The sequence below is a fragment of the Ranitomeya variabilis genome, chromosome 6 (genome assembly GCF_051348905.1).
Source record: "Ranitomeya variabilis isolate aRanVar5 chromosome 6, aRanVar5.hap1, whole genome shotgun sequence".
In the NCBI taxonomy this organism is placed as follows: domain Eukaryota; kingdom Metazoa; phylum Chordata; class Amphibia; order Anura; family Dendrobatidae; genus Ranitomeya; species Ranitomeya variabilis.
The window spans coordinates 25,885,665-25,902,374 of NC_135237.1; the positions used below are offsets into that span (position 1 = coordinate 25,885,665).

At 44.2% G+C, this 16,710-nt stretch overlaps 1 protein-coding gene across 1 annotated transcript in view; it reads right to left on the reverse strand.

The window, feature by feature from the left end:
* The window catches only part of SCIN (scinderin), a 112,549-nt gene that overhangs the window by 44,809 nt on the left and 51,030 nt on the right, over positions 1–16,710 (reverse strand). The window contains exon 5 of the mRNA XM_077268085.1: positions 197–286. Within this exon, the coding sequence (XP_077124200.1) occupies positions 197–286 (90 nt within the window). The remainder of the gene's footprint in view (positions 1–196; positions 287–16,710) is intronic.

Consider the following 16,710-nt stretch of genomic DNA (forward strand, 5'->3'; position numbering starts at 1 on the left):
TACGAGAGTAGAAGGCTATGGGGTCTGACAACCTGGAGACCTAACTCCACTGTTAAAGGAGCCCCTAAAATAAACTGTAGTAACAGTCCAGTTGTGCCTTAAGGGGATGCAGACAATTAAAGGAGAGACCTATAGTGAACTGCTATGTACCCCAATAAAACTTGTTTCACCCAAAATCATAGTAACTCTTTCTTACCATATAGAGTTTCGCCATCTTCCTGTTTGTAACATCTGCGACCTCATCATTGTCATCTCCCTCCGGGAGACTCGGCTTCTTACCCAAAACCTGAAAAAAGTTAAAAAATACATCATAATATTATCAGGTATCTGTTCTCCTACATCCTTCCCTTTCCTCTGTATTTTGGGATGATTCAGAGATATGTGTAAATTACACTACCTACTGTAAAAAGTTATTGTGTTTCCAACAGAGACTACTAGAAAGAAGGTCACTGCATGAAGATTTTTACAGCCACCAGTAGGTGGAACACACTATTTACAGAATTATACAGCCACCACTAGGAGGAGCTTATTACATACAGAATTACACAGCCACCACTAGGAGGAGCTCACTACATACAGATTTATACAGTCACCACTAGGGGGAGCTCACTACATACAGATTTATACAGTCATCACTAGGGGAGTTCACTTCATGCATATTTATACAGTCAGCGCTAGGGGAGCTCACTACATACAGAGTTATACAGCCACCACTAGAGGGAGCTCACTACATACAGATTTATACAGTCACCACTAGGAGGAGCTCACTGCATACAGCTTATACAGCCACCACTAGAGGGAGCTCACTACATACAGATTTATACAGCCATCACTAGAGGGAGCTCACTACATACAGATTTATACAGCCACCACTAGGAGGAGCTCACTGCATACAGCTTATACAGCCACCACTAGGGAGAGCTCACTACATACAGATTTATACAGCCACCACTAGAGGGAGCTCACTACATACAGATTTATACAGCCATCACTAGAGGGAGCTCACTACATACAGATTTATACAGCCACCACTAGAGGGAGCTCACTACATACAGATTTATACAGCCATCACTAGAGGGAGCTCACTACATACAGATTTATACAGCCATCACTAGAGGGAGCTCACTACATACAGATTTATACAGTCACCACTAGGGAGAACTCACTGCATACAGATTTATACAGCCACCACTAGGGGGAGCTCACTACATACAGATTTATACAGCCATCACTAGAGGGAGCTCACTACATACAGATTTATACAGCCACCATTAGGAGGAGCTTATTACATACAGAGTTATACAGTCACCACTAGGAGGAACTCACTACATACAGATTTATACACCACTAGGAGGAGCTTTTTACATACAGAATATTACAGCCACCATTAGGAGGAGTTCACTATATACAGAATTATACAGCCATCACTAGGGGGAGCTCAGTACATACAGAATTATATAGCCACCACTAGAGGGAGCTCATTATTTATATTCAGCCACCACTAGGAAGAGCTGACTACATACGTATTTATACAGCTACCACTAGAGGGCACTTGCTACATACAGATTTATACAGCCACCACTAGGAGCTCACAACATGCAGATTTATTTAGCCACCACTAGAGTGAGCTCACTACATACAGATTTATACAGCCTCCACTAGAGGGAGCTCACTACATACAGATTTATACAGCCACCACTAGAGGGAGCTCAGTACATACAGATTTATACAGTCACCACTAGGGGGAGCTCACTACATACAGATTTATACAGCCACCACTAGAGGGAGCTCACTACATACAGATTTATACAGCCATCACTAGAGGGAGCTCACTACATACAGATTTATACAGCCACCACTAGGAGGAGCTCACTGCATACAGCTTATACAGCCACCACTAGAGGGAGCTCACTACATACAGATTTATACAGCCACCACTAGAGGGAGCTCACTACATACAGATTTATACAGCCATCACTAGAGGGAGCTCACTACATACAGATTTATACAGCCACCACTAGAGGGAGCTCACTACATACAGATTTATACAGCCATCACTAGAGGGAGCTAACTACATACAGATTTATACAGCCACCATTAGGAGGAGCTTATTACATACAGAGTTATACAGTCACCACTAGGAGGAACTCACTACATACAGATTTATACACCACTAGGAGGAGCTTTTTACATACAGAATATTACAGCCACCATTAGGAGGAGTTCACTATATACAGAATTATACAGCCATCACTAGGGGGAGCTCAGTACATACAGAATTATATAGCCACCACTAGAGGGAGCTCATTATTTATATTCAGCCACCACTAGGAAGAGCTGACTACATACGTATTTATACAGCTACCACTAGAGGGCACTTGCTACATACAGATTTATACAGCCACCACTAGGAGCTCACAACATGCAGATTTATTTAGCCACCACTAGAGTGAGCTCACTACATACAGATTTATACAGCCACCACTAGAGGGAGCTCACTACATACAGATTTATACAGCCACCACTAGAGGGAGCTCACTACATACAGATTTATACAGCCTCCACTAGAGCGAGTTCACTGCATACAGATTTATACAGCCACCACTAGAGGGAGCTCAGTACATACAGAAAGCATCCAGTAGCATTTACTTGAACTACACCAAGAGCAAGTGGTCAGCTTGGAGTTAATGGTAGAAGATTTAATAAACCTTAGACTGAGTTCACATAATGAGCTTATATTAGATTTATTAATGTAATAAAAAAAATACATTTGATTTTTTTTTAAGTTTATGGAAAATTGTGGCAAAAAAAAATTTATGATGTAAACATGGCCACTTAGACATACTAATTCCTCTCCCGAGCCGACCACTAGTTCTAGGCGCAATACTGGAAAGGTCTATCGGATACTTTTTTAGATAATTCCTTAGATTAGGCAAATGCATTAGTGACAGATGGCACATGACAATGTGAGAAGTCAACGGGTTCTCATGTAATTTTTGCAGGGAATTTTTAGGGACCTATTTTATAAATTTCCCACTAAGACTATGGGGGAAGCCCCCATACAAATGGATGATCAGTGAGATCAACCAGCATTCAATTAATGAGTATGGCGGCCGTTAGGGTGATGACGACCATATGATGTTCCTTTTCTCAATCCAGTTTTGCTCCCCTTCAGTTTTTGAGCACAGGCAGGTTCTCTTTGCCTAGAGAAGACCACTGGCCTCTGCACCTTTCAGGTCCTTCCAGTTTGGAGGCTTTGGGAATAGGTTGGGTCACTTATATTATGGAGAGGGTGTACAATAATCCGTACCCGAATTAGCACTTGAAGAAACGTGAGATTTAAAAAAAGGGAAAAAATTGAATTTTTTCTCAACAGACGTGATAATTTTTTGGTTTTTGATTCTGACACTGTCGGTTGACCAGGAGAGGACCATGTAATGCTGAGGACCTGACGTCTGTCCACTCGGTCCTTCCATGTGTTTATTATTACAATTCTGTATAAGTTTTGTGTTTTGTTTTCTCTTTCCTATGATGGAGGTTAGAAGCAGGGGCCGCCATCTTTTCCTTCTGCACTTATACACGGGGGTCTCAGCCCTAGAGAGGTGTCACCATCCGGGTACTTTAGGCGCTGGTCCTGTGTAGTCATCTTATCCTTGTTCTGCAGTTTACTCAGCTTAATGGTGCCTAATATTGATTGTGGGAGTTTTCCAGCACAGCACACATATTAGCAGTGAGCTAGAAACAGGAGCAAGTCAAACAATGTGACAAAGGCCGCCCCGACGTCCGTCCGCCTGAAAGGTAAACACTCCTAGGTTCCCATGTCCATGATAAAAGTATCTCCTGGAATCGATACAATACAATTCCACAGAAATATTCTGTATTCTCTCAGACTTTAGATGGTCCTTCCCTAGGACGACCAGGATGTCCTAGGCCACAAGCATTGCTGATATTAAAGTTTCCATCACCCTAGACCACCAGGGCTATTACTATTGATTCCTCCATATATCACCCAAGATAATATATTAAGGACACAATTTTTACGTTTTCTTTATTTCCCAGAGCCATAACTTGTTTTATTTTACCATCAGCACGGCCGTATGAAGGTTTACTTCTTTGCAGGACATCAATCAGCGATTATCGGCCCCAAAAGCAACTGGATGTAAACAGTTAACGGAGCCGAACAGCACAGCGCCGTACACTATGCAGTGGTCATTATTGAGTACTGCAGCCCAGCTCCTATGCACTCCAATAGGAGCTGATCAGTGGGGTGATGGATGTCGGACTCCCACCGATTTGATATTATTAATAATTGCAATCATTGTAGTCTTAGCACTTCGCCATTTCCTACAGTGGGGTATAAGTGGCGAATGGCGGGGGGCACTAACGCACGTCGATGCCTGGTGTTACACCGAGGTCCATATTAACAGTTGGCAGATAATTCCTCCATTTATGTCCTCAATGATCCCCCTGTATACTGTTCTTCTGCAATGTGAGAGCAACACAGACATGCCTTTCCCACGAGCAGGCGTAGTCAGGGGCGGCTCCAAAATACGGCAGGAGCTCAAACTAAAACACAAGTAAGATCAGTTCCTGGGAGTTGTAGTTTCACGGCTGCTGGAGCCGCAGGCCATTTAGGAATTGCACTACGAGCAATAAAACCTGTATGTGCAGGAGTGATCGGTCTGACCCAGGGGAACAGGGTGATCAAGCCCGGCTGCTCAGTACCAAGTACCCAAGCCCATAGCCTCTGAGTGGCATCGCCCCGGGTGTATGGTAGAGAATTGCTACAAAAAGTGAAGCCTGTTTACCATTCATAAAGTGGCATCCTGAAGGCTCAAGATCGTCTGTGTCCTTTAGGGGTTAACTCCACATCTATGCAGAGCATTTACTGCAGCTGCAGGGCCGGGCGTGAACATTTACTAACACGTATTTACACAAATATGTGTCATAAGACAAACGACTCGTCATGTATCGCAGCCGCTGAACCAAAACCATTAACATTGGAGAATGCTGCACAGTACAACTTCTCATTATAGAGATCTTCAAAATAATGTGACCGCACAGTACCACTTCTCTGTAGAGTACTTACTTTCTATATAGAATGACCGCACAGTACCACTTCTCTGTAGAGTACTTACTTTCTATATAGTATGACCGCACAGTACCACTTCTTTGTAGAGTGCTTATCTTCTATATAGTATGAGCGCACAGTACCACTTCTCTGTACAAAGTACTTATTTTCTATATAGTATAACCGCACAGTACCACTTCTCTGTAGAGTACTTACTTTCTATATAGAATGACCGCACAGTACCACTTCTCTGTAGAGTACTTACCTTCTATATAGTATGACTGCACAGTACCACTTCTCTGTACAGTGTACTTACTTTCTATATAGTATGACTGCACAGTACCACTTGTCTGTAGAGTGCTTATCTTCTATATAGTATGACTGCACAGTACCACTTCTCTGTAGAGTACTTACTTTCTATATAGAATGACCGCACAGTACCACTTCTCTGTAGAGTACTTATCTTCTATATAGTATGACCGCACAGTACCACTTCTCTGTAGAGTGCTTATCTTCTATATAGTATGACCGCACAGTACCACTTCTCTGTACAAAGTACTTATTTTCTATATAGTATAACCGCACAGTACCACTTCTCTGTAGAGTACTTACTTTCTATATAGTATGACTGCACAGTACCACTTCTCTGTAGAGTGCTTATCTTCTATATAGTATGACCGCACAGTACCACTTCTCTGTACAGAGTACTTACCTTCTATATAGTATGACCGCACAGTACCACTTCTCTGTACAGAGTACTTACCTTCTATATAGTATGACGGCACAGTACCACTTCTCTGTAGAGTACTTACTTTCCATATAGTATGACTGCACAGTACCACTTCTCTGTAGAGTGCTTATCTTCTATATAGTATGACCGCACAGTACCACTTCTCTGTAGAGTGCTTATCTTCTATATAGTATGACCGCACAGTACCACTTCTCTGTAGAGTGCTTATCTTCTATATAGTATGACCGCACAGTACCACTTCTCTGTACAGAGTACTTATCTTCTATATAGTATGACTGCACAGTACCACTTCTCTGTAGAGTACTTACTTTCTTTATAGTATGACCGCACAGTACCACTTCTCTGTAGAGTACTTACTTTCTATATAGTATGACCGCACAGTACCACTTCTCTGTAGAGTGCTTATCTTCTATATAGTATGACCGCACAGTACCACTTCTCTGTAGAGTACTTACCTTCTATATAGTATGACTGCACAGTACCACTTCTCTGTAGAGTACTTACTTTCTTTATAGTATGACCGCACAGTACCACTTCTCTGTAGAGTACTTACTTTCTATATAGTATGACCGCACAGTACCACTTCTCTGTAGAGTGCTTATCTTCTATATAGTATGACCGCACATTACCACTTCTCTGAACAGAGTACTTACTTTCTATATAGTATGACCGCACAGTACCACTTCTCTGTAGAGTGCTTATCTTCTATATAGTATGACCGCACATTACCACTTCTCTGAACAGAGTACTTACTTTCTATATAGTATGACCGCACAGTACCACTTCTCTGTAGAGTGCTTATCTTCTATATAGTATGACTGCACAGTACCACTTCTCTGTACAGAGTTCTTACCTTCTATATAGTATGACTGCACAGTACCACTTCTCTGAACAGAGTACTTACTTTCTATATAGTATGACCGCACAGTACCACTTCTCTGTACAGAGTACTTACCTTCCATATAGTATGACTGCACAGTACCACTTCTCTGAACAGAGTACTTACTTTCTATATAGTATGACTGCACAGTACCACTTCTCTGTACAGAGTACTTACTTTCTATATAGTATGACTGCACAGTACCACTTCTCTGTACAGAGTACTTACTTTCTATATAGTATGACCGCACAGTACCACTTCCCTGTACAGAGTACTTACTTTCTGTATAGTATGACCGCACAGTACCACTTCCCTGTACAGAGTACTTACTTTCTGTATAGTATGACTGCACAGTACCACTCCTCAGCACATTACCACTCGTCTTCTATGTGTTATGTGTGGTTCTCAGCATGCTTACATTGTTTATGCACAGTACCAGCCCTATCTATACATTATGTGTAATACTTGCAATTATTTAGATAATATTATGTAATGATAATTACATTGTATCTGCACAGTACCAATGCACTTGGTACTCAATACAGATGTATTGGTGCTCAATAGATGCTCAATACACTGTTACATTATATGGGTTGTCCCATAACTATTATGCTGCGGTAACAAATTACTGGGGGTCTGACTTCTGGAATCTCCATCCATCACAGAGAAAATAACATCACAAAGATGCAGTCAAATAATCCCATAACATGTACAAATTTTATTAAATATACAATAAGTTACAAATTAAACAAAGAGCCGATAAATGGACAACAGAGGGGGAGCGGTAAAGCACTATGTGGCGATACAAGTAGCCCAAGGACTACAAGGTCCCATCACTGCACACCCATATCCTTAGTATAATATATAAAAGACAAATGGCCGTATAAATAACAGGATCAATATCCCCATGTATTATAACGCAGTGACACTGCACAAATCATGGCCAAATCGCCTAAGCATTCATACAAATTACCTGATATGTGTTGCAGTGGGAGACCAGGAGTCCACCCCGACGCGCGTTTCGGAGCGCAAAGCTCCTTCCTCAGGGGGCGCAAAAAATATTGCCATATCTCTATTTATACCGTCATACCGGAAATCCCCATACTCACGCCGCGCACCGACCACTACATCCACCGCGCCCGGCGCTGCCACCGCCAGCTGAGACAGGAAACACGTGGGGCCCCAAGTGATCCTTCATCAGGTAGCCAAGGGAACGCCAGACTGAGCAGAACCCGAGCAGCACGCATGCGCGGCACAGACGCAGCCATATTAGAAGAGGTCAGAAGTAGGGGCAAAACCGCTGTCCACCATGACAACTATATTAAAGATAAAAAACCTCAAAACATATACAATCTCTACAAAATAACAACGGATGCGCGCTGCTCGCGTTCTGCTGAGTCTGGCGTTCCCTTGGCTACCTGATGAAGGATCACGTGGGGCCCCACGTGTTTCCTGTCTCGGCTGGCGGTGGGAGTGCTGGGCGCGGTGGACGTAGCGGTCGGTGCGCGGCGTGAGTATGGGGATTTCCAGTATGACGGTATAAATAGAGAGAAACTCGCGTCGGGGTGGACCTTGTAGTCCTTGGGCTACTTGTACCGCCACGTAGTGCTTTACCGTTCCCCCTCTGTTGTCCATTTATCGGCTCTTTGTTTAATTTGTAACTTATTGTATATTTAATAAAATTTGTACATGTTATGGGATTATTTGACTGCATCTTTGTGATGTTATTTACATGCGGTTTTTGGCAGTTTTCCCGATTAGAGTCCTGACATACATGCAGGTGACACTCATGGTGATTTTGCTATTTGATGTATCACTTAATTTAATGCTCGTGCATGGAAAATGTTTGTGACAACTCTATTATCCATCACAGAGAGTAGGCCTCTGGAACCTGGGAGCCGCGCTCTGCAGAGCTGCGCCATGAATGGAGATGGAGATGCTCATGCTCGGCCTCCGCTTCATTTATTGTGAATGGGACTGTCGGTAATAGCCCAGTGCAGGACTCCTCTATTTCACGCAGTCTCCTGCATAATGAATGGAGCAAAGGTCGAGTGAACCCCATTACCTGGGATTCGGAAGCCACAGATCAGAGACCACCATATGGAGAAAGAAATGGCAGCGACCTCTGTAGGTAGTCAGATTCTTCACCACAGGACACCACTGAGCACATAAAGTAATAAAGATACATAATAACAATTATGGATCCATCAACAGGAGCTTGTTAATGGTTTCCAGAGCACAATAGATTGTTCCCATGAGAGGAGGAATAACCAGACTGGTGACTTGTAGATCTCGTGAGACAAGAGGATGTGGTCGCTGCACAGACGCCGGGAAATCTTCCTCTAATGTGATGTAAAATTGCAGAAAATACAAGAAGTGTCCGATGCCTGCTCTACAGATTATGTGATGACTGCGAGAAACGGAGGGCGTCCTGCAAGAGGAATCCCCCATACCAACAACATCTACGGAGAAAGGTCACCAAAGGAAGATCTCAGAGTCCTACACATCAAAGCACATGCAGATCGTGTCTACATTAAGAGCGGTCACACTATAGAGCTCTGTACTGTAAGAGCGGTCACACTATAGAGCTCTGTACTGTAAGGGCGGTCACACTGTAGAGCTCTGTACTGTAAGAGCGGTCACACTATAGAGCTGTGTACTGCAAGAGCGGTCACACTATAGAGCTCTGTACTGTAAGAGCGGTCACACTATAGAGCTGTGTACTGTAAGAGCTGTCACACTATAGAGCTCTGTACTGTAAGGGCGGTCACACTATAGAGCTCTATACTGTAAGAGCGGTCACACTATAGAGCTCTGTACTGTAAGAGCGGTCACACTATAGAGTTCTGTACTGTAAGAGCTGTCACACTATAGAGCTCTGTACTGTAAGAGCGGTCACACTATAGAGCTCTGTACTGTAAGGGCGGTCACACTATAGAGCTCTGTACTGTAAGGGCGGTCACACTATAGAGCTCTATACTGTAAGAGCGGTCACACTATAGAGCTCTGTACTGTAAGAGCGGTCACACTATAGAGCTCTGTACTGTAAGAGCGGTCACACTATAGAGCTCTGTACTGGAAGAGCGGTCACACTATAGAGCTCTGTACTGTAAGAGCGGTCACACTATAGAGCTGTATACTTTAAGAGCGGTCACACTATAGAGCTCTGTACTGTAAGAGCGGTCACACTATAGAGCTCTGTACTGTAAGAGAGGTCACACTATAGAGCTATGTACTGTAAGAGCGGTCACACTATAGAGCTCTGTACTGTAAGAGCGGTCACACTATAGAGCTGTGTACTGTAAGAGCGGTCACACTATAGAGCTCTGTACTATAAGAGCGGTCACACTATAGAGCTCTGTACTGTAAGAGCGGTCACACTATAGAGCTCTGTACTGTAAGAGCGGTCACACTATAGAGCTCTGTACTGGAAGAGCGGTCACACTATAGAGCTCTGTACTGTAAGAGCGGTCACACTATAGAGCTGTATACTGTAAGAGCGGTCACACTATAGAGCTCTGTACTGTAAGAGCGGTCACACTATAGAGCTCTGTACTGTAAGAGAGGTCACACTATAGAGCTATGTACTGTAAGAGCGGTCACACTATAGAGCTCTGTACTGTAAGAGCGGTCACACTATAGAGCTGTGTACTGTAAGAGCGGTCACACTATAGAGCTCTGTACTATAAGAGCGGTCACACTATAGAGCTCTGTACTGTAAGAGCAGTCACACTATAGAGCTCTGTACTGTAAGAGCGGTCACACTGTGGATTCTCTACTGTAAGAGCGGTCACACTATAGAGCTCTGTACTGTAAGAGCGGTCACACTATAGAGCTCTGTACTGTAAGAGAGGTCACACTATAGAGCTGTGTACTGTAAGAGCGGTCACACTATAGAGCTGTGTACTGTAAGAGAGGTCACACTATAGAGCTGTGTACTGTAAGAGCGGTCACACTATAGAGCTCTGTACTGTAAGAGAGGTCACACTATAGAGCTGTGTACTGTAAGAGCGGTCACACTATAGAGCTGTGTACTGTAAGAGAGGTCACACTATAGAGCTGTGTACCGTAAGAGCGGTCACACTATAGAGCTCTGTACTGTAAGAGCGGTCACACTATAGAGCTGTGTACTGTAAGAGCGGTCACACTATAGAGCTCTGTACTGTAAGAGCGGTCACACTATAGAGATGTTTACTGTAAGAGCGGTCACACTATAGAGCTCTGTACTGTAAGAGTGGTCACACTATAGAGCTCTGTACTGTAAGAGCGGTCACACTATAGAGCTCTGTACTGGAAGAGCGGTCACACTATAGAGGTCTGTACTGTAAGAGCGGTCACACTATAGAGATCTGTACTGTAAGAGCGGTCACACTATAGAGCTCTGTACTGTAAGAGCGGTCACACTATAGAGCTCTGTACTGTAAGAGCGGTCACACTATAGAGCTCTGTACTGTAAGAGCGGTCACATTATAGAGCTCTGTACTGTAAGAGCGGTCACACTATAGAGCTCTGTACTGTAAGAGCGGTCACACTATAGAGGTCTGTACTGTAAGAGCGGTCACACTATAGAGCTCTGTACTGTAAGAGCGGTCACACTATAGAGCTCTGTACTGTAAGAGAGGTCACACTATAGAGCTGTGTACTGTAAGAGCGGTCACACTATAGAGCTGTGTACTGTAAGAGCGGTCACACTATAGAGCTCTGTACTGTAAGAGCGGTCACACTATAGAGCTCTGTACTGTAAGAGCGGTCACACTATAGAGCTCTGTACTGTAAGAGCGGCCACACTATAGAGCTCTATACTGTAAGAGCGGTCACACTATAGAGCTCTATACTGTAAGAGCGGTCACACTATAGAGCTGTGTACTGTAAGAGCGGTCACACTATAGAGCTCTGTACTGTAAGAGCGGTCACACTATAGAGCTCTGTACTGTAAGAGCGGTCACACTATAGAGCTCTGTACTGTAAGAGCGGCCACACTATAGAGCTCTATACTGTAAGAGCGGTCACACTATAGAGCTCTGTACTGTAAGAGCGGTCACACTATAGAGCTCTGTACTGTAAGAGCGGTCACACTGTAGAGCTCTGTACTGTAAGAGCGGTCACACTATAGAGCTGTGTACTGTAAGAGCGGTCACACTATAGAGCTCTGTACTGTAAGAGCGGTCACACTATAGAGCTCTGTACTGTAAGAGCGGTCACACTATAGAGCTGTGTACTGGAAGAGCGGTCACACTATAGAGGTCTGTACTGTAAGAGCGGTCACACTATAGAGCTGTGTACTGTAAGAGCGGTCACACTATAGAGCTGTATACTGTAAGAGCGGTCACACTATAAAGCTCTGTACTGTAAGAGCGGTCACACTATGAAGCTGTGTACTGTAAGAGCGGTCACACTATAGAGCTCTGTACTGTAAGAGCGGTCACACTATAGAGCTCTGTACTGTAAGAGCGGTCACACTATAGAGCTCTGTACTGTAAGAGCGGTCACACTATAGAGCTGTGTACTGTAAGAGCGGTCACACTATAGAGCTGTGTACTGTAAGAGCGGTCACACTATAGAGCTCTGTACTGTAAGAGCGGTCACACTATAGAGCTCTGTACTGTAAGAGCGGTCACACTATAGAGCTCTGTACTGTAAGAGCGGTCACACTATAGAGCTCTGTACTGTAAGAGCGGTCACATTATAGAGCTCTGTAGTGTAAGAGCAGTCACACTATAGAGCTGTGTACTGTAAGAGCGGTCACACTATAGAGCTCTGTACTGTAAGAGCGGTCACACTATAGAGCTGTATACTGTAAGAGCGGTCACACTATAGAGCTCTATACTGTAAGAGCAGTCACACTATAGAGCTCTATACTTTAAGAGCAGTAACACTATAGAGCTGTGTACTGTAAGAGAGGTCACACTATAGAGCTCTGTACTGTAAGAGCGGTCACACTATAGAGCTCTGTACTGTAAGAGCGGTCACACTGTAGAGCTCTGTACTGTAAGGGCGGTCACACTATAGAGCTCAGTACTGTAAGAGCGGTCACACTATAGAGCTGTGTACTGTAAGAGCGGTCACACTATAGAGCTGTGTACTGTAAGAGCGGTCACACTATAGAGCTGTGTACTGTAAGAGCGGTCACATTATAGAGCTCTGTACTGTAAGAGCGGTCACACTATAGAGCTCTGTACTGTAAGAGCGGTCACACTATAGAGCTCAGTACTGTAAGAGCGGTCACACTATAGAGCTGTGTACTGTAAGAGCGGTCACACTATAGAGCTGTGTACTGTAAGAGCGGTCACACTATAGAGCTCTGTACTGTAAGAGCGGTCACATTATAGAGCTCTGTACTGTAAAAGCGGTCACACTATAGAGCTCTGTACTGTAAGAGCGGTCACACTATAGAGCTCTGTACTGTAAGAGCGGTCACATTATAGAGCTCTGTACTGTAAAAGCAGTCACACTATAGAGCTCTGTACTGTAAGAGCGGTCACACTATAGAGCTCTGTACTGTAAGAGCGGTCACACTATAGAGCTGTGTACTGTAAGAGCGGTCACACTATAGAGCTGTGTACTGTAAGAGCGGTCACACTATAGAGCTGTGTACTGTAAGAGCGGTCACACTAGAGAGCTGTGTACTGTAAGAGCGATCACACTATAGAGCTGTGTACTGTAAGAGCGGTCACACTATAGAGCTGTGTACTGTAAGAGCGGTCACACTATAGAGCTCTGTACTGTAAGAGCGGTCACATTATAGAGCTCTGTACTGTAAAAGCGGTCACACTATAGAGCTCTGTACTGTAAGAGCGGTCACACTATAGAGCTCTGTACTGTAAGAGTGGTCACACTATAGAGCTCTGTAGTGTAAGAGCGGTCACACTATAGAGCTCTGTACTGTAAGAGCGGTCACACTATAGAGCTGTGTACTGTAAGAGCGGTCACACTATAGAGCTGTGTACTGTAAGAGCGGTCACACTATAGAGCTCTGTACTGTAAGAGCGGTCACACTATAGAGCCCTGTACTGTAAGAGCGGTCACACTATAGAGCTGTGTACTGTAAGAGCGGTCACACTATAGAGTTCTGTACTGTAAGAGCGGTCACACTATAGAGCTCTGTACTGTAAGAGCGGTCACACTATAGAGCTCTGTACTGTAAGAGCGGTCACACTATAGAGCTCTGTACTGTAAGAGCGGTCACACTATAGAGCTCTGTACTGTAAGAGCGGTCACACTATAAAGCTCTGTACTGTAAGAGCGGTCACATTTTAGAGCTCTGTACTGTAAGAGCGGTCACACTATAGAGCTGTGTACTGTAAGAGCAGTCACACTATAGAGCTCTGTACTTTAAGAGCGGTCACACTATAGAGCTGTGTACTGTAAGAGCGGTCACACTATAGAGTTCTGTACTGTAAGAGCGGTCACACTATAGAGCTCTGTACTGTAAGAGCGGTCACACTATAGAGCTCTGTGCTGTGAGAGCGGTCACACTATAGAGCTCTGTACTGTAAGAGCGGTCACACTATAGAGCTCTGTACTGTAAGAGCGGTCACACTATAGAGCTCTGTACTGTAAGAGCGGTCACACTATAGAGCTGTGTACTGTAAGAGCGGTCACACTATAGAGCTCTGTACTGTAAGAGCGGTCACACTATAGAGCTGCATACTGTAAGAGCGGTCACACTATAGAGCTCTATACTGTAAGAGCAGTCACACTATAGAGCTCTATACTGTAAGAGCGGTCACACTATAGAGCTGTATACTGTAAGAGCGGTCACACTATAGAGCTCTGTACTGTAAGAGCGGTCACACTATAGAGCTGTGTACTGTAAGAGCGGTCACACTATAGAGCTCTGTACTGTAAGAGCGGTCACACTATAGAGCTCTGTACTGTAAGAGCGGTCACACTATAGAGCTCTGTACTGTAAGAGCAGTCACACTATAGAGCTGTGTACTGTAAGAGCGGTCACACTATAGAGCTCTGTACTGTAAGAGCGGTCACACTATAGAGCTCTGTACTGTAAGAGCGGTCACACTATAGAGCTCTGTACTGTAAGGGCGGTCACACTATAGAGCTGTATACTGTAAGAGCGGTCACACTATAGAGCTCTATACTGTAAGAGCAGTCACACTATAGAGCTCTATACTGTAAGAGTGGTCACACTATAGAGCTCTGTACTGTAAGAGCGGTCACGCTATAGAGCTCTGTAATGTAAGAGCGGTCACACTATAGAGCTCTATACTGTAAGAGCGGTCACACTATAGAGCTCTGTACTGTAAGAGCGGTCACACTATAGAGCTCTGTACTGTAAGAGCGGTCACACTATAGAGCTCTGTACTGTAAGAGCGGTCACACTATAGAGCTGTATACTGTAAGAGCGGTCACACTATAGAGCTCTATACTGTAAGAGCAGTCACACTATAGAGCTCTATACTGTAAGAGCGGTCACCCTATAGAGCTGTGTACTGTAAGAGCGGTCACACTATAGAGCTTTGTACTGTAAGAGCGGTCACACTATAGAGCTTTATACTGTAAGAGCGGTCACACTATAGAGCTCTGTACTGTAAGAGCGGTCACACTATAGAGCTGTGTACTGTAAGAGCGGTCACACTATAGAGCTCTGTACTGTAAGGGCGGTCACACTATAGAGGTCTGTACTGTAAGAGCGGTCACACTATAGAGCTCTGTACTGTAAGAGCGGTCACACTATAGAGCTCTGTACTGTAAGAGCGGTCACACTATAGAGCTCTGTACTGTAAGAGCAGTCACACTATAGAGCTGTGTACTGTAAGAGCGGTCACACTATAGAGCTCTGTACTGTAAGAGCGGTCACACTATAGAGCTCTGTACTGTAAGAGCGGTCACACTATAGAGCTCTGTACTGTAAGAGCGGTCACACTATAGAGCTGTATACTGTAAGAGCGGTCACACTATAGAGCTCTATACTGTAAGAGCAGTCACACTATAGAGCTCTATACTGTAAGAGCGGTCACACTATAGAGCTCTGTTCTGTAAGAGCGGTCACACTATAGAGCTCTGTAATGTAAGAGCGGTCACACTATAGAGCTGTGTACTGTAAGAGCGGTCACACTATAGAGCTCTATACTGTAAGAGCGGTCACACTATAGAGCTCTATACTGTAAGAGCGGTCACCCTATAGAGCTGTGTACTGTAAGAGCGGTCACACTATAGAGCTCTGTACTGTAAGAGCGGTCACACTATAGAGCTGTATACTGTAAGAGCGGTCACACTATAGAGCTCTGTACTGTAAGAGCGGTCACACTATAGAGCTCTGTACTGTAAGAGCGGTCACACTTTAGAGCTGTGTACTGTAAGAGCGGTCACACTATAGAGCTCTGTACTGTAAGAGCGGTCACACTATAGAGCTGTGTACTGTAAGAGCGGTCACACTATAGAGCTCTGTACTGTAAGAGCGGTCACACTATAGAGCTCTGTACTGTAAGAGCGGTCACACTATAGAGCTGTATACTGTAAGAGCGGTCACACTATAGAGCTCTGTACTGTAAGAGCGGTCACACTATAGAGCTCTGTACTGTAAGAGCGGTCACACTATAGAGCTGTGTACTGTAAGAGCGGTCACACTATAGAGCTTTGTACTGTAAGAGCGGTCACACTATAGAGCTTTATACTGTAAGAGCGGTCACACTATAGAGCTCTGTACTGTAAGAGCGGTCACACTATAGAGCTGTGTACTGTAAGAGCGGTCACACTATAGAGCTCTGTACTGTAAGGGCGGTCACACTATAGAGGTCTGTACTGTAAGAGCGGTCACACTATAGAGCTCTGTACTGTAAGAGCGGTCACACTATAGAGCTCTGTACTGTAAGAGCGGTCACACTATAGAGCTGTATACTGTAAGAGCGGTCACACTATAGAGCTCTGTACTGTAAGAGCGGTCACACTATAGAGCTCTGTACTGTAAGAGCGGTCACACTATAGAGCTGTGTACTGTAAGAGCGGTCACACTATAGAGCTTTGTACTGTAAGAGCGGTCACACTATA